Here is an 18,160-nt window from a genome sequence, read left to right as displayed (position 1 = left end):
CCCCATAGCTTCGGTCAAGATAATGGTTTTAGTTTTATCCTATTATGTACCTAGGCGTATTCTCGACGAATTGGAATTTAATGTTAATAGTGGAATTTTCTTTTTTAAATTATTTATTGGAATATGTTTGCTACCTTTTTAGTTACATGCCGATTGTACCACATTAATTGATATAATCCCCTCCCGCTGCTCTAACTCATTGCCCCCCTTCCTTCCTCCCTAGCTGTCTGGCAAAATCTTTGAATTTGATTTAAAATGGAATTGTTTACCTATGGAGTGTCTTTTAAATATGTATGCATTGATTAATAATGTATGTTATATTATTTCTATGTTTACTTTTTATGGTCCTAGCGACGGAAATAAAAGTTTTTGAAACGAAAAATATATATATTACATTTTAAACATTTTGTTTTTTAAATAAAGTACCCTTGCTAACATTTTTATTTTTATTTGTAGCACACTTGGTTAAAAGTTTGGTATGTAATTAATTTAAACAATGTTTTACTTTCTTTAAATTAAGTTCATTGCAATGTATTTATTTTAAATGTAGAACAAAAGTAATTAATTTAACATTTAGGTGTTGAATTACCTGCCTCCATTGTTTTCTTTGTGAGTCTGTTGCATTACCAGTGGTTGGCCATGTGGCGCAAGACTTATCCAAGGCTAGACTGAAGTACATTTAAGCCTGTTTTGACACCATTAGGGCTGAAGTAATTCTAGAAGGGTAATTTTTTATTTGCAATGGCCTTACTCTTTTGTGGGCGTGTTTTGTATAAGCATATCACTCCCAAACCCCTTTTTACCTTAAGCCCACCAATGTTTGAGTAATTAAGCACTATTTTCCCACCAGCCCCCTTGGTTCCTCCCACATTAAAAAATAGTATACTTAAGAGTGCAGAGATTTCTACCATTTGGGTGGCGATCGCTACACAGAAAAGATAGACGAAATAGAGGTGGAGATCACATGTAGGCTTGTGAAAGGGATTTTATAGAAAGTTAGTACTACTACTGTGAGGAGTTGGCCTCACGGCTAGGGCGCTCGACCTCGGACCTGGGGACCTGGGTTCGAGTCTCGGTAATGACGCCAAAACCTCCTGTGATTCTGGGCAAATCACTTAATCTCCCCATGCCTAAAATGAATGTGTGTCCTCATGTAATGTAACTGGTGCTATGTAAAGCGCTCTGATACCCGATTTGGTTAGGGTCTAGTTCGCGCTATATAAAACTCTGCAAAAAAAACAAAAAAAAACTGTAGTACTACTTTATGTACTACAAAATATAGTCTGGAAATTGAGACAAAGAACTAAAGTTTAAAATGTAGTTTTCACCACCAAAATAGGCACTGAAATTGGACCTCGAAAGAATAATTGTATTGTCAGTACTCACACATGTTGTCTCTCTAACTAGGCCCGGGAGTGTTTCCCAGCAGGTTAAGGACTCAAAACTCACCTTTCCAAGAAGCTTGCCACACTTTCAAATGCAGCCCTTCCCAGGGATAACACCACAACACTTGAGGGAAGAACCTGCCAGTGAAGATAGGGTGGCAGAAACACCTATAAACACACTCTCCCGAGAGGTACACCGGGTAGGGAACTAGAGGGTATGGGGTTTCAAGGGTGAGCTAACCTCCCAACACAACATATGTACACAAGTTAAGGTCCCCGAGAATTTTGCAATTGATAGAGATATGTGATGTATCCCTCCCAATGCAACTCAGTAAAAGTGTTGGGCATACAAAACAATGTGACAGATTGTCCTCACACACCACCAGGTGTCATGCATCATCATAGGACAATCTTTGCTCTCCAAAACCTCAGTTTGATGGAAAGTGGGCCTACACCTGGATTTAGGGAGGCACTTCTAAATAAGAATGGATCCGCAATATAAGTGTGTTAAAGACCAATGAGGCATCCTAAAACAGTTTATTTACTAGACATGGCACTAGGTGATTAACATCGGTTGTGGAGACAAGGGGAATTAGTACCCCATCACCACTGTTACCATCAAGGTGTTTCTGCCTTGTGGCTCACTAGAGTCTCTGGATTTCATCAGGCGGGCATTCAGAATCCTAATGAGGCAATGTGCTTTGCCTCTAAACCACAGTGACCTGTGTCTACCTCTTAACTAATCAAGCTTTCCAATACCCCAATGATGGGTTTTCTATGCTCCATGGAAGAAGGGCACAGGGACCCCTTTAGTCACACTTTCGTCAAGGTGCGTCCCTTGAGTAAAGCCTAGATGCATCTGCTCCTTACTCCCTACACACCATCATCACTTCAATAACTAATACGGCCCCAAGACAGACCAAGTAGTGGAGACAGAGAGGCCTCCATTGGCAATCTATGTGTTTGAGATGTTTGTGGTTCTCCTTTTCAAAGCCAATAACCCTGGAAAGGAATACAAATATCTTCTCCAGATCAGCAAATTTAAACAAAAGAAAAAAATGCCAAACATCTATCAAAAGGGAACACCCTGGAAAGGGGCTAATAGGTGCATCAATTTGAGACTTTATCATTACTCTTCAAATCATTAGCAGTTCTATAAGCAGAGAGTCATGACCCCCTGCACTGTTTATGTACTGTTTCACTGCTCTGAAGTTTCAGAGTTACAATAGCAAATTATATATTAACATTGCATTTAGGATTGACATCACAAAAACAATACACTTGTTTTTATCATTCCATTCCTGTAAGTAGATCACCAGTAAGCACTTACTACACTATACACTGGTCTTTTAATGCTCATAGAATTTGCTCTGAAGTGCCACGGGTCAAGGATTATGTGTTCAGATTCCAAGTTAGCTAAATTTTTTACTTTCCATTACCAATTTTGTATAGAAGACACTAATAATGATTGGTGGTGTGGACACCTATGTGCAAGGATATATTACAAGTCACATGACAACGATTAACTGGTGGTATTTGAATTGCCGGATAGATCATTTTTCATTGGGTCTTCATGAACGCAGGTTTAATTTGAGCTCTCTTAGCATTAGATAGATCATATCCCCACCCAGATGCAAGAGGTGCTGTCTCCAAAAAAATAGAGACAAACACTCATAACTTCATTGACAGTGTGATGAAAATATGAAAGTGAGGGTAAATCTGTGATAAAAGTGGAATAAATATGAGATCATTTCCATATTGATCTCCACTTTGGATGTAATGATATGGCAAACCAAGAAATGCATGTCCAAAAGTGTGCTCTGTGAGGAATGTTAGATTAATTTACTGGAGTATGGCACTCTTTGACCAAACCTATCAGATAAATCATACATTCAACTCCCTTTCATATTGTTCTCGAACAGGCAACAACTTTATGCTGTGAGTGTCCTAAAAAGATGTGGTAAAAACGACATTGCCCTGAAACCAAACCAAAACAAAACTCTTGAAATACATTTGATATTTGCAATTGCAGGGGTATCTTACTGGTAAGAGATGAGTGGCTGCTCGTTTCAGGTATACCCGCTTCTAAAGTTGGAGCAGATGAAGATTCCCTAGGCATTTCCAAGATTGCAAGGCCCTTCTCGCCCACTGGCTCTGTAAATAAGAACATTTGTAGTTTGCAGTAAATCAACAAAGATATTTAGTTATCTTTAGGTTTGTGCCTCTAGTACTATACATGCTGTAGCACATGCAGGACCTATTTCACCTTTCCTGAATGCACCCCTAAAAGTGATCCTTTTTAATGTAAAGAAACAACATAACATCTTGGGGCAATCTTTAGCCATGTATTTCACACGCACTTTAATTGTAATCTTTCAGCATGTTATTCCTTCTCAACCGCCGCACAACAACCAGAAAGTTACACAAGAAGAGACAGACTGGTATACAGGGGACAATAAGATTACCCACAGGCTTGTGCGTCTGAAATATCAGACTAGTTTCAGCAGAGTTATGGAAAGTTTATCCAGGATATGCCCGACTGCGCCTGACATATCAGGAATCGTACTGAAAATGCATTCGGTAAAATGGGTTGTAATTTGAGCAAACTGACTTTTACCAAATGCATTGGTAGTTTGTAAACTGACCTATGCCTTGACAGGTTGGTTCTAAAAATACGGAATCATAATGGGTCACAATTAATCTCATAAATATTAATGAGGTAGTTCTCAAATTGAAACCCACTACAATTGGCTAGAATCACTGGCATTGGGGCCCGATGGGGTAGGCAGACTATCATGCCTGTGATTGCTTTTTAATAAAGTTAACTTTTTTTTTTTTTTTTTAAATAAAGCCCGTTTTCCTATATGGAAAATGGGATGTGTTTAAAAAAAAGAAATGTTTTACAAACATGTTTTACTAGTAAGCAGTAGTCTTGTCTTAAACGTTTTTTAAACATTCAAAAAAGGGAAAGGGTCCCTAAGAGGCCCCTTCTGATTTGCAAATAGGTTGCCACCCTTTTAGGTAGTGTCAAAATGTTCTGCAACCAGATTTTGGTCGCAAAACATTAATACATACTTTAAAGAATCTGCATGGCCTTAACCCATTCTCTCCAAATACCAATTCGTAATGGTTTCCTAAATCCATTTAACGATTCGAAAAAACCTTTTCCACATCGTTATATGGGCTTTGTACATTTTGAAAAGGGTTTTAGAGTTTGCAAACACTCTCGTTTACTGAATCAGGGGGTTTGCGAATGCTAAAATCTTTAGTACAGGAGCCCTTGTTATTGTTTTTTCTGAAGTATTGATCTGTTGCAGAAGAATTTCAGATCAACCTACTTTTATTAACATGGGACAAAAAGCGATCATGGTCACAAACATGTTATTCTTTGGATGTCTGCTAGAAATGTGGCCTGTAGGATATTAGATTTCAACAAATAATTCTCATTGTGGCATTTATTCATTTTAAATATTTTTGAAGCAATAGAAAGAAGAGATTCAAGTGTGCTGTGATGAATTGCTCGCTTCATTGGTAGTGCAGTTAGAAAGGAATCCAGTGCTAACAGAAAGTACTAGAGTCAGGCATTTGCTGTTAGTGGTATAGTTTCTGAAGCAGGTGCCATTTTGTTGTCTCATGGTGACAAGTATTCTTCATACATCATGTCCTTCATATATTAAATACACCTGGTCCATTATCTACAGAGAACACAGATTTAACAGTTCTCAGTAGCACTTTTTTTTGTCCCAAATGCATGACACAAAAAAAGCAGATAAAAGTTGAACTTATTTTGTAACTGCTTTCTAAATATATGAAACATAATACCTCTCCTAAAATTGATGCAAAACAAAATCAAGCAGAAGTTTCCACATCATAAAGGCCAAATGTATATTTTAAACTGTCACCATCATAATCTATATTTTTTTTAATTTTCTCTATAAATTCATTTTATAGGTTTATTGTTCATGATACAGTCATTACAGATTGGAAATAAAACAACTGTAGCAGTTCATATTACAAATCTACTTGTGATTCTTTAAATTCAATTTTTTATTGGACACGGAAAACACAGGGACACAGCACAGGGGGCATTCTGAATCTCTTCTAAGCCAATCAAAAAAACTAAGTCAAAAGGTAGTCATCATGAAAACTCACTATATTTTAAAATAGTATCACGGTGAAAAGGTCTGTGCTGTCTGAGGATGTGTTGAACTGGTTATAGAAGCACCAAATGTTGCAGAAAAATGAGTAAGAATTTACAAAAGCTTTCACATATAATACAGAGACTTTTTGGAGGCTAGACGGTCCTCACATGTATATTTTCTGGAATAATTATTTCTGTGGTTCTGACCATGTTGTAAGCATCAGCCCACTGTTGGGTACGTCAGGATGCAGAAAATATGCATGACTTTGCTTTATTTCCACAGACTCAACTTTTCACATGTGTAGCGTGTTATTTGCAGTGCCACCCTTGAGTAGAACGGGTGCTGTGTTTGATCTCGCTGAGAATTACTTCTATCCTATTACCCTCGTTGAGCTTTTAACAACAAATCATAAGGAAATGTATTTTAAATGTGTTTTATAATGTCATTGTGCTACTTTTATGGATATTGTTATATCTGTATAAAGAGAACTGGTTGACTTCTATCATAATGATTATATGTTATGATTCTGCATCTCTAGAAAACCATCTTTGCATGGTAAAGGTAGGTAATACTTCTTTCACCTGAATGCAGATGCGCTCACCAAGTGTATAGGGATCTTATATATTAATCCCTCTTATGAATGCCCTGGACTTATCATAGGCCATCAGTTAGGAGCAGAAACAGGCCAGCAATACATTGGATGTATTGGCAATTCTACCCACAAAACATCCTCCTTTTTGTGTTTAGAATGTTATGCATACTTTGGGTACCCACCAATAAAGGGAAGTCCCACAGGTTTAGCCTAAGGTATTTTTAATATGTGGATCCTCGCTCAATCCAGCTATCATCCTTTATCTAAGAACTCCCTCATAAAATGGAGGTTGATTCCGCCCTAGTAGTATCATCTTACCAGGGTGGGTAGGAAGCCGATGATGAAGCATGCCACATTATGTGAGTGAGGCCTCTTTATCCAGAACAACTGAATCTAGTTTAATAGCCTACGGTAGCCAACATAGAGTAAAATTATTGTTTCGTATTATCACTGTGCCCAGTACCTTTGTGACAGTATGACATTTCACCTCAACCACGACCACAGAATGTCATGACAAGCTTTCTCTATTATTCTTTTATTAATATCTAACTTGCAGTCTACTGGTTCCTGTCCCAGGGTTGTATGTCAGATTATCAAGATTTAAATTTCATTCTAACAGACTATTTTAGCATAAATAAACACAACCAAAATAATGGCACTGTAAGTATGATTAGGTAAGTATAAATGTATTGTTCTTAGCACCGCATTTATCTACATTGAATATATTTTCACTGTACATAAAAGAGGAGTTAAATATAGCGAATCTATATCTAGCTATTTGTTCTTAGCCTTGTTAATTTCTTTATCATCAATATATTTACAACTATGTCTTGGTAGCACAATATTTAAAAATTGATATGCCAGTCCTATAGCCCATCAGAGTATTCTTGTTATACATGACATGTTTTCCATTTACCTACACACACCAACATATTTGCAACCATTGAACACATATCCAAAGAGTAGACTAAAAATTAAACTGTCTCTTCTTTGACACTTACCTACTTCTTTCTGCTCTCCCAGCTTGTCTAAGATGTTGAATGTTATGTCCAGGTACTCTCTTTGGATGGCACTGACAGCAATCTTCCTCTGCTTACGTTGTCTGGGAACAATCTGAATCTTAAATTCTGATTCCTCCGTTTCTTCTTTCTGCTCAGCAGTTGGCTCTGTATCCGACTCTGTGCCGGCATCAGGCTTTTCACTGTCTGTTTGGTTTTCAGAATCTTCAGGCACTTCTGGTGGAGCAGCTTTTGCATCAGCCTCAGAGCCTTCTTCATCAGGAGTCTTGCTTTCCTCTAGTTCACAATCATCATCAATGGATGTGTCATGAAAAGCAGTCGACTTTCGTAACTGATCTCTTTTTTGCTTCAGTGTTAAGGGGCTTCCGCTGGGCAGTTCTTGAATATCTTCTGGCTTGGCTAATTCTTCAAAATCTGTTTGGTTTTCAGGAGCATGTAATGGAATTACTTCTTTTCCTGATGCATGGTTATGGCTCATATCCTTGGACGTGAAGTCTTTGGAGCAGTCTTCGATGCTTACATGTACAAGGGGTGTCAAGCTCAAGCTGAGAGCTGAGGCACTTATGGGACTTCCAGGAGTTGATATGATCATTTTGACAGATATTCCATCATTCAGTTGGCTTATGACATCAAAGTCTTCATCATCACTTTCAACTATTCTGAGAGGAGGAAGTGGTTCAAAAACTAAGGAGTCACTATCCGATGTTGAAAGAACGGACTGCTTTTCAGGACCTGATGTTGAATCGGAGGATAAGTCGATTAGATCCATATCTTCCTGATGGGTGGAAGGCTTCACTGGAGAATCAATTTTGACCTCAAATGTCTCCATGCAGCTTAACCTAACTTCTGGTATTACTGGCCTCCTCGTCTCATGAAAACTCTCTCTGGCCGGAGGGTTATCCAGTATTTCTGTATGTTCAATCTTGTTGGTAGAGTTCTGCCCGGATCGGTCATAATCAATTAGTCTATGGGTGGAATAAGAAGACGCAGTAGGGTGAACAAGGTCACAGCGATCAATGCATGATTTTCTACGATGTTCATCTAAGCTAAACAAAAGAGAGTCCGAATTCCCAATGTCAAGTGATTTTTGTTTGAGTGACCGCAGTCTCTTCTTCTGAATACTTTCTTCCCGAACACAGCGTAGAATACTGTCTTGCAAAGCCCCACTTTCTCTGTTTTCAGCCAATTCAATTTCACCTACTTCAAAAAGAAAGCCTTATATCAGCACTTTTTTACAGAAGCATATATTACGAAATAGTTTTTATTTTTCTTCACAAATTCATATAAGAAAGTGTGTACAAGTGAATGTTCATGAATGTAAGTGAAAAGGTACTAGTAGCTCAGAGAAAAGAATAAGTGTAATGGTGGGTAACATGATTTAGCAGTAAAAAATAACAAAGCAGTACAGAGTTTTATCAATCGAAGAACAGCCAGTACAGATAGAGACAGATTAATTTCACTGTATATTGTGCTGTAAAACCATGATGTATCACTAGGTGACCATTTTATGAGAATACAGGGCCCGATTCACAGAACTAACTTAAGACAAAATCCTAAACTTACTACTTTTGGTATTCACAGAAGTTCTTAAGTTCTTCTTAAGTTTGTCTTAAGCCAAACTTAAGACAAGACAAACTTAAGACAAAATCCTTACTTCTGTGAATACCAAAAGTAGTAAGTTTAGGATTTTGTCTTAAGTTAGTTCAGTGAATCGGCCCCACAGTGATCAACTGGAGTTAACAAAACATAGAGGTGTCACAACGAATGAAAAGGCAAGAAAATGTAAGATATAAAAAAAATCAAAATGGCTTATTGTGTTTACTCTTCCGAAAAATGCAAAACATAAGTTAGGTTTAGCACAATCTTAAATAAAAAACATACATCTGACTTTGACATGCGTATGGCAAATCGTCGTATTAATAATGTATCCTATTTAAGTATCATTGACTCAACATTGGAGTATGTAGTTTTCTGTCTATTTTATTGACTGTCGTTCTATGTAAATTTCTGAAAAACCCAGTTTTCAGGTACAGCCTTCGGTTATGACCACACAGCGGCATTCAGAGTGAAATAACACATTGGAGAGCAGGTGACAGATTATCATAGTAGTAGTGTAACTCTGCATTGAAATATATGGCTTTTGTGAAAGGAATTTAATACATACAACATGGTGTTTGAGTTCATGAGTTGAATTTCTTATGTCATTAACGCAGTTAACCGTAACTATTTATTGACAATACTTATTAAGAATGTGCGTTTTCCTCCTTCTGATTGATTGAACTGCTGCTACAGCTGCCATTTTTTACTGTTACACAAAAAGGACAGACAAACGCTGTCTAATTTATGATGACTGCTTTCACCACTGAAAACGCTGCGAAAGCTTTATAAATTCTCTTGGTAAACCAAAATATGAAAAGAATTGTGAAAGTCATGTTTTAATAAATCATCTACATGCCATGGCAATTCAATTTCTGACTGCAATTCATTGTTAAGCTATCATTATCTCAAGATTCTACAAAAACAATTGAAGAGTATAAATGTGAATACTTCTGTAGGGGGTAAAATAGCAAAGAATTGTAATGGCGTGCAAAATTAAGATAGTATATAAAAATGTTGTAAAATGCAGTAGCGACTGAGCCTAAATAAGGCCATATGGGAGTTTAAAACACTTAAATAATATTTAAGTACAATGATAATCTCCAAGAATTTAAGATTTTATTTAGAGTTTGGAGGATGCAGGACATCTGCCAAGAAGTGGATAATGTCCCATCCACATTTTTAAGAAAGCTGTGACAGGGCCAGACAAAACCCTTTGGAGGTCCCTAGACATTCAAAATTTAGCCACCCCCCCCCTTGCAAACTATCTCAGAATACCCAATGCAACTGATTTTTTTACAAACTGACAGCTGCCAGAAGCTTTTAAGAGACAAACTGTTATGTGAATCTGATGTCTTTGTACTTTAAGTTGTTAAAGAATACATAAATGCAGTATTTTCTCCATAGAGTCTTTAGTGTAAAGTTTTCGTTTCTTTGAGTTGATTCGTTTTTTTCTATCTTTGGAAACAATATTTAACAAAGCTTGATTGTAATTTTCTTTCAAAATCAAATCAATATTATTTTGATCCATTGTCGCGGGGCCCCTAAAAGGAGAGGGGCCCATAGGCCTACTTTGCCTATTTGGTCATCTGGAACTGGGCCTTGATGCCAGTGGTACTTTAATGTGGAAAGGACATGCACTCATTTTTGTGGAGGTTCAGCTCCAGCAAACCATAAATAATGCCAATAGTGTTTAGTGTAGCAAACATTATGAACTCACGGATTAATGCCTGCAAAAATTGAGATTGAAAGCCAAGGATGCATTGCCAAAATTAAAAGCATTTCACCTTTGGCATAGCATTTCTTATGAGGAATTGAGAGCACTTAAATGCAAGATATAAAAACATGATATTGATAAATTGTTAAGTACATTGATATGGCGAAGGCTTCTGCATCATCCTATCAGAGTTTTACAAGACAATCCCCAATGCCCTTCCTATTTGATTCAAGCGCACAAGATCTCTGCAGTAGGGCAAGACAGTGAAAGGTTTGGAATTGATTTTAGCTTATTTTATGAGCCAACAGACATTTCTTGCATCCTAAAGGTGATGTATTTATATGGCAAAGATCAAGGCTCTGATTTAATGAATCACACATGCCTCAATTTGCATCATCAGTGTGCGTCACTTACAAGATATTCATTTAACTTATCTTTGACAAGCTCAGGGAAGAGGATTTGGGTAGAGATCTGATGTTCCTTCAGGATTGGGCATTGATTTAATATAGTGATAACATAACTATCTATCCAGGCCAGCACATTGTGCGGTGGCCTCTAGTTGAAATGCCAGACAAATGCAAGAACCTGTACCATTAATCTGAACCTGAATCTGTATTGAAGATCTTGAAAACATATCTGGCGCCAGTCACATGAAATGAAAATCTATTAATACGGCCCATAAGCAGCTCCTTTCGTTAATGTCAAGGTTTTGATATTATTCGCAAAGTAAAATAGGAGCCATTCATAATTCAGAGCTGCTAGGAAAAGGATTCATACTTCTCTGTGCATTCATGTCCACCTGCTGGTATTTCACAATTTTGCTGCCTCCAATTCTTTTCAGTCTTGCAAAGAACGTTTGGGACTCCTTGTTGCCGGCGCCAGTGGGAGTATCATGTATGTCAGATTCGTCAAACACACTGTCTTCCTCTGCTGAAATAAGATAAAAGTACACTTTAAAATTCAGATTAAAATATACACATTTTCACCAACATTATAAAATTCAGGCCCAACATTAGATCCTGCACTGAAAATGCTCAATAAACTGAAACCAAAGAAAATAAGGTATTAATGTATGTTTTAATGTATATGGTATTTGTATAGCAAACCCCATACCAAAAAATCAGCAAAGCATTATATATGGTCAAAGACAGGTAACATGTAGATGAAGAAAATGTATTAAGACATCTATGACAACATTATGTCTGGCAATTTATCTCAGTGCCTTTATAAGAAATTCCCCCCCCCACATTCTTGATCAATCTACCTTCATTTCCCATTTCAATTTAACAAACAGAACCCCATGGAGAACACACAACTATATGCATGAAAAGGCTCCTGATCCTGGCAGTAGTTAGGGTATAACCCAACATGCCATTTGGATAGAGGCAGTTGTAGCCGGTGGAGGTAAAACCTGTGGGGCAGGGGGTTGGGATTGACAGACAATGAAGGAAAATGTAATTAAAAAAAAGAAAACCACTTGCATTGCGCTCGCTACATTTCCACTCGGCAATGTGGTGAGTACAAGGAAAATTTTTTTTTTTTTTAAATGTTATTCTCACTAGTCGTCGTCGTCTCTCGACTCCCCGCACCCTGCCCCACCGCTCTTACCTGCACCAGCTGGATAGAGGATCCTATTGTGCTGGGGACATGGCTGCGCTAGACGGGTCTGGTGGTTTAGTGGACTAATGCATCCATTGTAGGGGGCTGTGTTTGACCTCATGGTCAGAGGTTCGAATCCATGCAAGTCCAGTCAGCTTTTCATCCTTCTGAGGTCGATAAAATGAGTTGGCAAACAATAAACATCTGTTATTTAGTGCCAAGATACCCACAGGTGAATATGGGCTTTAGACATACACATGTTATGTTATGCTCCCTTTTGACTTTTATTCTAAGACATCTTCCAGCAGTCAGAATTTGCAGCTTTAAAATCTGGCGTATGAGTCTAAGGTTGACACTGTGTCTCCTAGCATTGTTGCCCTGCAACATCAGATTAAACCTAAAGAAACGTGCAGTGCCTTAGATTCGGATTTGGTTTTCACCACTGCGGAAGAAGCACGATGTGGGACAGTTCTTTGTTGATGTACCAAGCTGTGGCAAAAGAATAGAGGGTTGCTGTTGGAAATGGCCCTATTTGCGGGGTGATCCCCTAACGTTTTGCTTCTTCTTCCTACTTTTTCCTGACCTGTGGTTGTTGGCTTTAGGACTCTGGGCACTTTACCGCTGCTGATCTGTGCTAAAGTGCATATGCTCTCTGTGTAAATTATTATTGTGATTGGTCATCCATGATTGACATATTTGTTTTACCAGTAGGTCCCTAGTAAAGTGCACTGAGTGTGACAGGGCTAGTAACTCAAATGCTACTAGTAGGCTTGCAGCACTGATTGTGCCACCCACATGAGTAGCTCGGAAAAGTTTTCTCAGGCCTGCCACTGCAGTGCCTGCGTGCTGTTTGCTAACTGCCATGTTGACTTGGCAAGTGCACTCACTTGCCAGGCCGTTACCTTCCCTTTCCTTGCACATAGAACACCCCTATGGAAGGCCCATGGTACCCCCTGGGCAGGGCTTTCTGGGAAAAATGGGGCCCCTGCCTAATCGGATAAACCCTAGCAAGGTAAAGTATTTTTTTACAAAAAACATTTTTTACATACAAAACATTAGGATGGTTTCACATTAAAACTGTTTTTTTAAAACAACATCATCACCATTTGAGACTTAATATAAATGCAGGAATTAATTCTGCATTTATATTAAGTCTCAAATAGTGATGATGTTGTCTTAAAAAAACAGTTTTAATGTGAAACCATCCTAATGTTTTGTATGTAAAAAATGTTTTTTGTAACAAAATAAGTAAGAGTATATATAAGGAAAAAAAAGGGAAAAAAAAGGATAAAAAAGAAACAAAACAACAAAGACTAAATATCAAATATATACAAAAAATAAATAACCTTGATCAGAATTCCATGGGTGGAGAATGATTTATTATAATATACTTGTCTAAGTTACTCATGAATTATTAGTACACATAACCCGGTGTGCACGCTCTTTTTTCCAAAAAAAACCCTGGGCAGGGTGCAGTGTATGTGAAAGGTAGGACATGTACTGGTGTGTGTACCATGTCCTGATAGTGAAATACTGCCAATTTACTTTTTCACTATTGAAAGGCTATCTTAACCATAGGACCGAATGAGGAATGCTTTGTAACATTTTACAAGCATATATTCCCATAGGAGTAAGATGGAAAATTGGAGTCTGGTATTCCTGAACTCAAAATTTAATAACGCATCTTTTAGTAAGGATGGTTTTTAGATTCAATGTTTGAAAATAACACTTTTAGAAGGTGGCTATATTCTTGTTCAACCTTTCTGTGTGCCTCTGCCTGCTTGTGGATTGGAGTGACAGGGGCTGGGATGTCTGTCTGGCTTTGGAGTGACAGGGGCTGGGATGCCTCCAGGATTCTGGGTGAGTAGGCCTTGGGCTGAATAAGCCGATCTGCACTTGGAGTGTTGGGAGGAGTAGCACCTGTACCTGACTAGGGCTGTGCCTGCCTTCCACACAAGACTGGCTCCACCTCCTGCGGTGTGTCTGAAGCCACTGGCACACACTGACAAAGGAAGAAGTTGTGCACTGGCAGAGTGCACCCAGAACCAGTTTGGACTGGGTTCAGGACCCCTTACACAAAGAGAACAAAGACATTTGGGGAATAAATATTAGAGCTGAAACCCCTGAACTTTGGATCATCCTGGAATTAAGAGGAACCTTTGCTAAGGAGAAGAACGGAAGAAACTGAGAAGAAGAATTGCCCTTGCTGTGTGTTCTGGGGCTAGCCTGCCGTTGCAATTCTGCCAAGGGGAGGAAGAGGACTTTGCTGTGAGCTGTGTCCCCTGCTTGAAACGAAATCTCCAAGGGCCTGAGGAGAGCTGGTCTCCTGTTGTGGAAACTCAGGAACACCAAAGTTTTCAAGATCACTGAAACACTGTGTGAGTGTGTCCGGGCACAGCGTGTAACCTCCGTGAAGCCTGCATTGCTCAAGAAGTGCTTTGTTCCAAGATATCTGCAATACTGTGTGTGTGTGTCTGGGCACAGTATGTAACCTCCGTGAAGCCTGCATTGCTCTAGAAGTGCTTCGTTCCAAGATCTCTGCAACGCTGTGTGATTGTGTCACGGCACAGCATGTAACCTCTGTGAAGCCTGCATCTCCCGAGAGTGCTCCATCCCCCAAGATCGTCTCCGCGACGCTGTGCGCGCGCGTCGTTGCACAGCTGGGGGCCATTGGGAAGTTGACCGAAGGCGTGATCAACTGAGAGGCCGTCACCGCCACTGGCCATAGATCATAATCGCCAGAGGAAGAAACCGGGTGGGAACAATATCAGCTGCGAGGCGTCTCCTAGCAACCGGGACACCTCCGACGCTCAGCCGCCCAGCAGGACGTCAACTTCATTGCCGAGTGAGCGGGGCTACACTCCCACCAGGAAGAAGCTACCCCAGTCCAGCGGAGAGAGGAACTGTTTTGAGCCCTTGTCCTGATTACGGCTCGTACCGGCATAACGAAAAGTTACGGTACTGAGGCCCCCTTTTCTCCTGACACTGATTTGAGCAGTTGGGGGCGTATCCTTATTGTCGCTGGCTGCAGAGGCAGGCTTGGGAGTGTATTAAAGGATTCAGAACAGAAGGGGCATCGTCCGTCGGTGCACAAGTAATACGCAGTTGTAATACCACAATTGCTCACATAAATTATTACCAGTCAAGGACGGTTTTGCCTTATCACTGTCTTGCATAAAGAAATACAGAGTACTCCAGTCTATTTTTAGTAACATCCATTTTTAAAGATATTCTACTGAAAACCTTTTACTGTGTATGTTGGATTTTTGTTGTTTTGGTCTTGTGAAGCTTAGATAAAAATACTTTATTTAACCTGTGTGGTGTCCATTTGTGGTGATACCACTGAGTTACTGTAAGTGTTGGTCCAAATACTTTACACATTGCCTTTGGGATAAGCCTGTCTGCTCGCGCCAAGCTACCAAGGGGGTGAAGCAGGGGTTATGAAGAGTGTGTATCCCCTTACCCTGACTAGAAGCAAGGGTCCCTATTTGGACAAAGGTACCTACCTCTGCCAACTGGAGAACTCGAGTTCCAACAGTTGCCTTTCAGATGTAGGCCCTGAACAAGATCGAACTAATAACTAACTTCTGAAAAAATGTCTTAGTTTGGTGGGAAAGTCTTGATCTGCTTAGGCTCACATGTCACATCAGCCTGTTGGATATATGACTGTCACTGACACACTGTACTAATTTGACTAACTAATGGTAGACACTTGAATTTCAATAAAGCCCTTCACAAGACAACCTACTAATTGAAAGTGTACCCATATTCCAAAAGTCTCTCAAACCTCCTCCTCGGCATTTGACGCTCCAGCCTCGCATATTGCTCTTTTGGAACCCAAAGACACAAACACTTCACCAAACATGCATTTGAAATATGTTACTTTCCTCAACTTGCCTTATAGCTTCAGACACTTACAATGGCCTGCATGTCAGCAGAGGATACGATGATTTCTGCTCCTCATTGGAAGATACCCTGCCAAATTCAGAGATCTCAGTCGGGCAGAAGGCTCCACTGAAGGCACTGAACTTTGCCGAGCGAGCACTATGGGGCAGATTTACAAGCCCCTTGTGCCTCTTTTACACCGCCGTTGCGTCACTTTTGTGAAGCAGCAACAGCGCAAAAGATGCGCCATGGTGCGGGGTATTTACAACGTGACGTATCTCCCAGATGCGTCACGTTGTAAAGCCCTGTGCCAGAAGGAGGCGTTCTATCGCAGGGGGGGGGGGGGGGGGGGGGGGGCTTCCGGCGCAGGAACGCCTCCTAAAAGTGGCTGAGTGAAATCTACAAGATTTCACTCAGTCACTTTTGGGCTCATGCTGCGTCAAAACCCTGCACCTGCTTGAAGCAGGCGTAAGGATTGTCGCAGCATTGTGGAGATAAAGCCCCCTAAGCCTTGTTGGAGCTGCGTCGCGCTTGCGACGCAACTCCAGCAATGCGCCGCTTTTTCGGTACAGATGCAGATGCAGATCTGTGCCGTTTTTGCCCCATGGTGCGCCGCATTGTAAATGCGGCGCATCCAGGGTGGCGAGGCTGCGGCGCACAATTACTGGCGCATCCCTGCTGATATGCAGGGATGCGCCAGTAATTGTAAATCTCCTCCTATGTTTTTTGTATACGCTCACCAAAGGGTTTTTGTTTTCAAAAAACAAACTCCCAAAGAGGGAGTTTGTATCCTAAAAATAAAATACAATGACTCTGGCATTCAGGAAGCACTTTTCATGCAATTCGGAGTCATTGGTTGAATTCCCTACCCGGCTCTGCCAAGACTCACATGGTGGTTCTGGCCAACGACATCTTGTCTCAGGTTTCTCACCCAAAGTATGCCAGGGAAACTTCAATATGACCTGGTGGCAAAGTGGCAGACAGGATGCCAGGTCATGGGTATGCACTGGTATAAACCTGGTGCTTTTCATCTAGATGTGAGGAAGTGGAAACACAATCACAAGTGTGGCAGAGCAGGAGACCCACCAGCTCATGGGAAGGATCCCACTCCATCAACGTCTAAATGGCGCTCTTGGTTTTACAAGCGTATTTTGTTTAGCTGGCTAGTGGCAGAAATCATCTCACCCACCCCCCAAAACAAGAACTCTGGACTCAGCAGTCGTTAATTTGCCACAATCCAGGGAGGGTGGCATCCCTGAAGTCACATGATAGAAGAGACCTTACCTATGGGGTATCTAGACCTATCACAAGGGGAGACTTAGGGTCATTCACCATGAGGCTTGGTATGACACTTCATGATTATAACTAGATGGCACTTCCTGTAGGAGAACTCACGGATGGGATGAAGAACAGGGATATGAACTCCATGGTGACTAAGGAAATTGAATTACCCTCCATCCCAGCCTATCGCTATTTAAGTGTGTTTCATTTTCTGCCTCATGATGATAAACTGAGAATAATAATCTCTATTTTTGCACAGTCTCCCAAATGTTGAAAGTTAAGACTATTTTGGATTGCAGTATATTTTACATCCACTATAAGGTGCTGTGACGATTATTGCTTATGGTTCTGGATATTTTCTGTGCCCAGTTATAAAGAGCACATTAGGTTACAATAAAAGCTATCAGAATAGATGCCCTACTATCTCCATTCCAGCATACAACTATCCGACAAGTTTGCCCCAGCTGATTCCCTATGTAAAGACAAACTGTGCACTTGCAGACTGTCAATCTGAGCCTTTCACTCAGACAAAGTAACAGCAGTTATCTCTGCAGGATTTCATTTCATCCAGAGCACTTGAGTAATTTAGAATAGGATTAAAAACACCCCACTATCACAAGAGACTTGTGGCTGATCTGGGTGTTAACATTTCACAAGCTCCCAACTAAAAGGGTAGGTATTAAAAAGGCAGTGTCATATTGGACAGTCATAGATCAGGACTGAATGATGTAGCTATGGCACACAAAACACATTTCAAATTATAACCTAATTAATAAACAATTGTTGTTGTGCTAGTCTCCAAACTAGACAAACAGTGCCACCATGTGGCAGACTGTCGCTGGTGTTACCAATTAAGTGCTGGTGCCGAGCACCGGAAACTACCTTCTAAAATTAAGCACTGCCTACAGGTAAACAAGTGTGGAGAAAAATACATTCCTCAGATG

The 18,160-nt window shown here is 40.1% G+C and overlaps 1 protein-coding gene across 1 annotated transcript in view; it reads right to left on the bottom strand.

Moving 5' to 3' along the window:
• UNC79 (unc-79 subunit of NALCN channel complex) overlaps window positions 1–18,160 on the bottom strand; it is a 644,685-nt gene that overhangs the window by 231,645 nt on the left and 394,880 nt on the right. Inside the window, exons 31-33 of the mRNA XM_086937713.1 lie at window positions 11,229–11,381; window positions 7,121–8,338; window positions 3,429–3,539 (exon numbers count right to left, since the gene is read on the bottom strand). Coding sequence (XP_086793839.1) covers window positions 3,429–3,539; window positions 7,121–8,338; window positions 11,229–11,381 — 1,482 coding nt within the window. The remainder of the gene's footprint in view (window positions 1–3,428; window positions 3,540–7,120; window positions 8,339–11,228; window positions 11,382–18,160) is intronic.

Source organism: Lissotriton vulgaris, chromosome 9 (genome assembly GCF_964263255.1).
Source record: "Lissotriton vulgaris chromosome 9, aLisVul1.2, whole genome shotgun sequence".
NCBI classification, from domain to species: domain Eukaryota; kingdom Metazoa; phylum Chordata; class Amphibia; order Caudata; family Salamandridae; genus Lissotriton; species Lissotriton vulgaris.
This window is presented reverse-complemented; position numbering and strand designations above follow the sequence as displayed.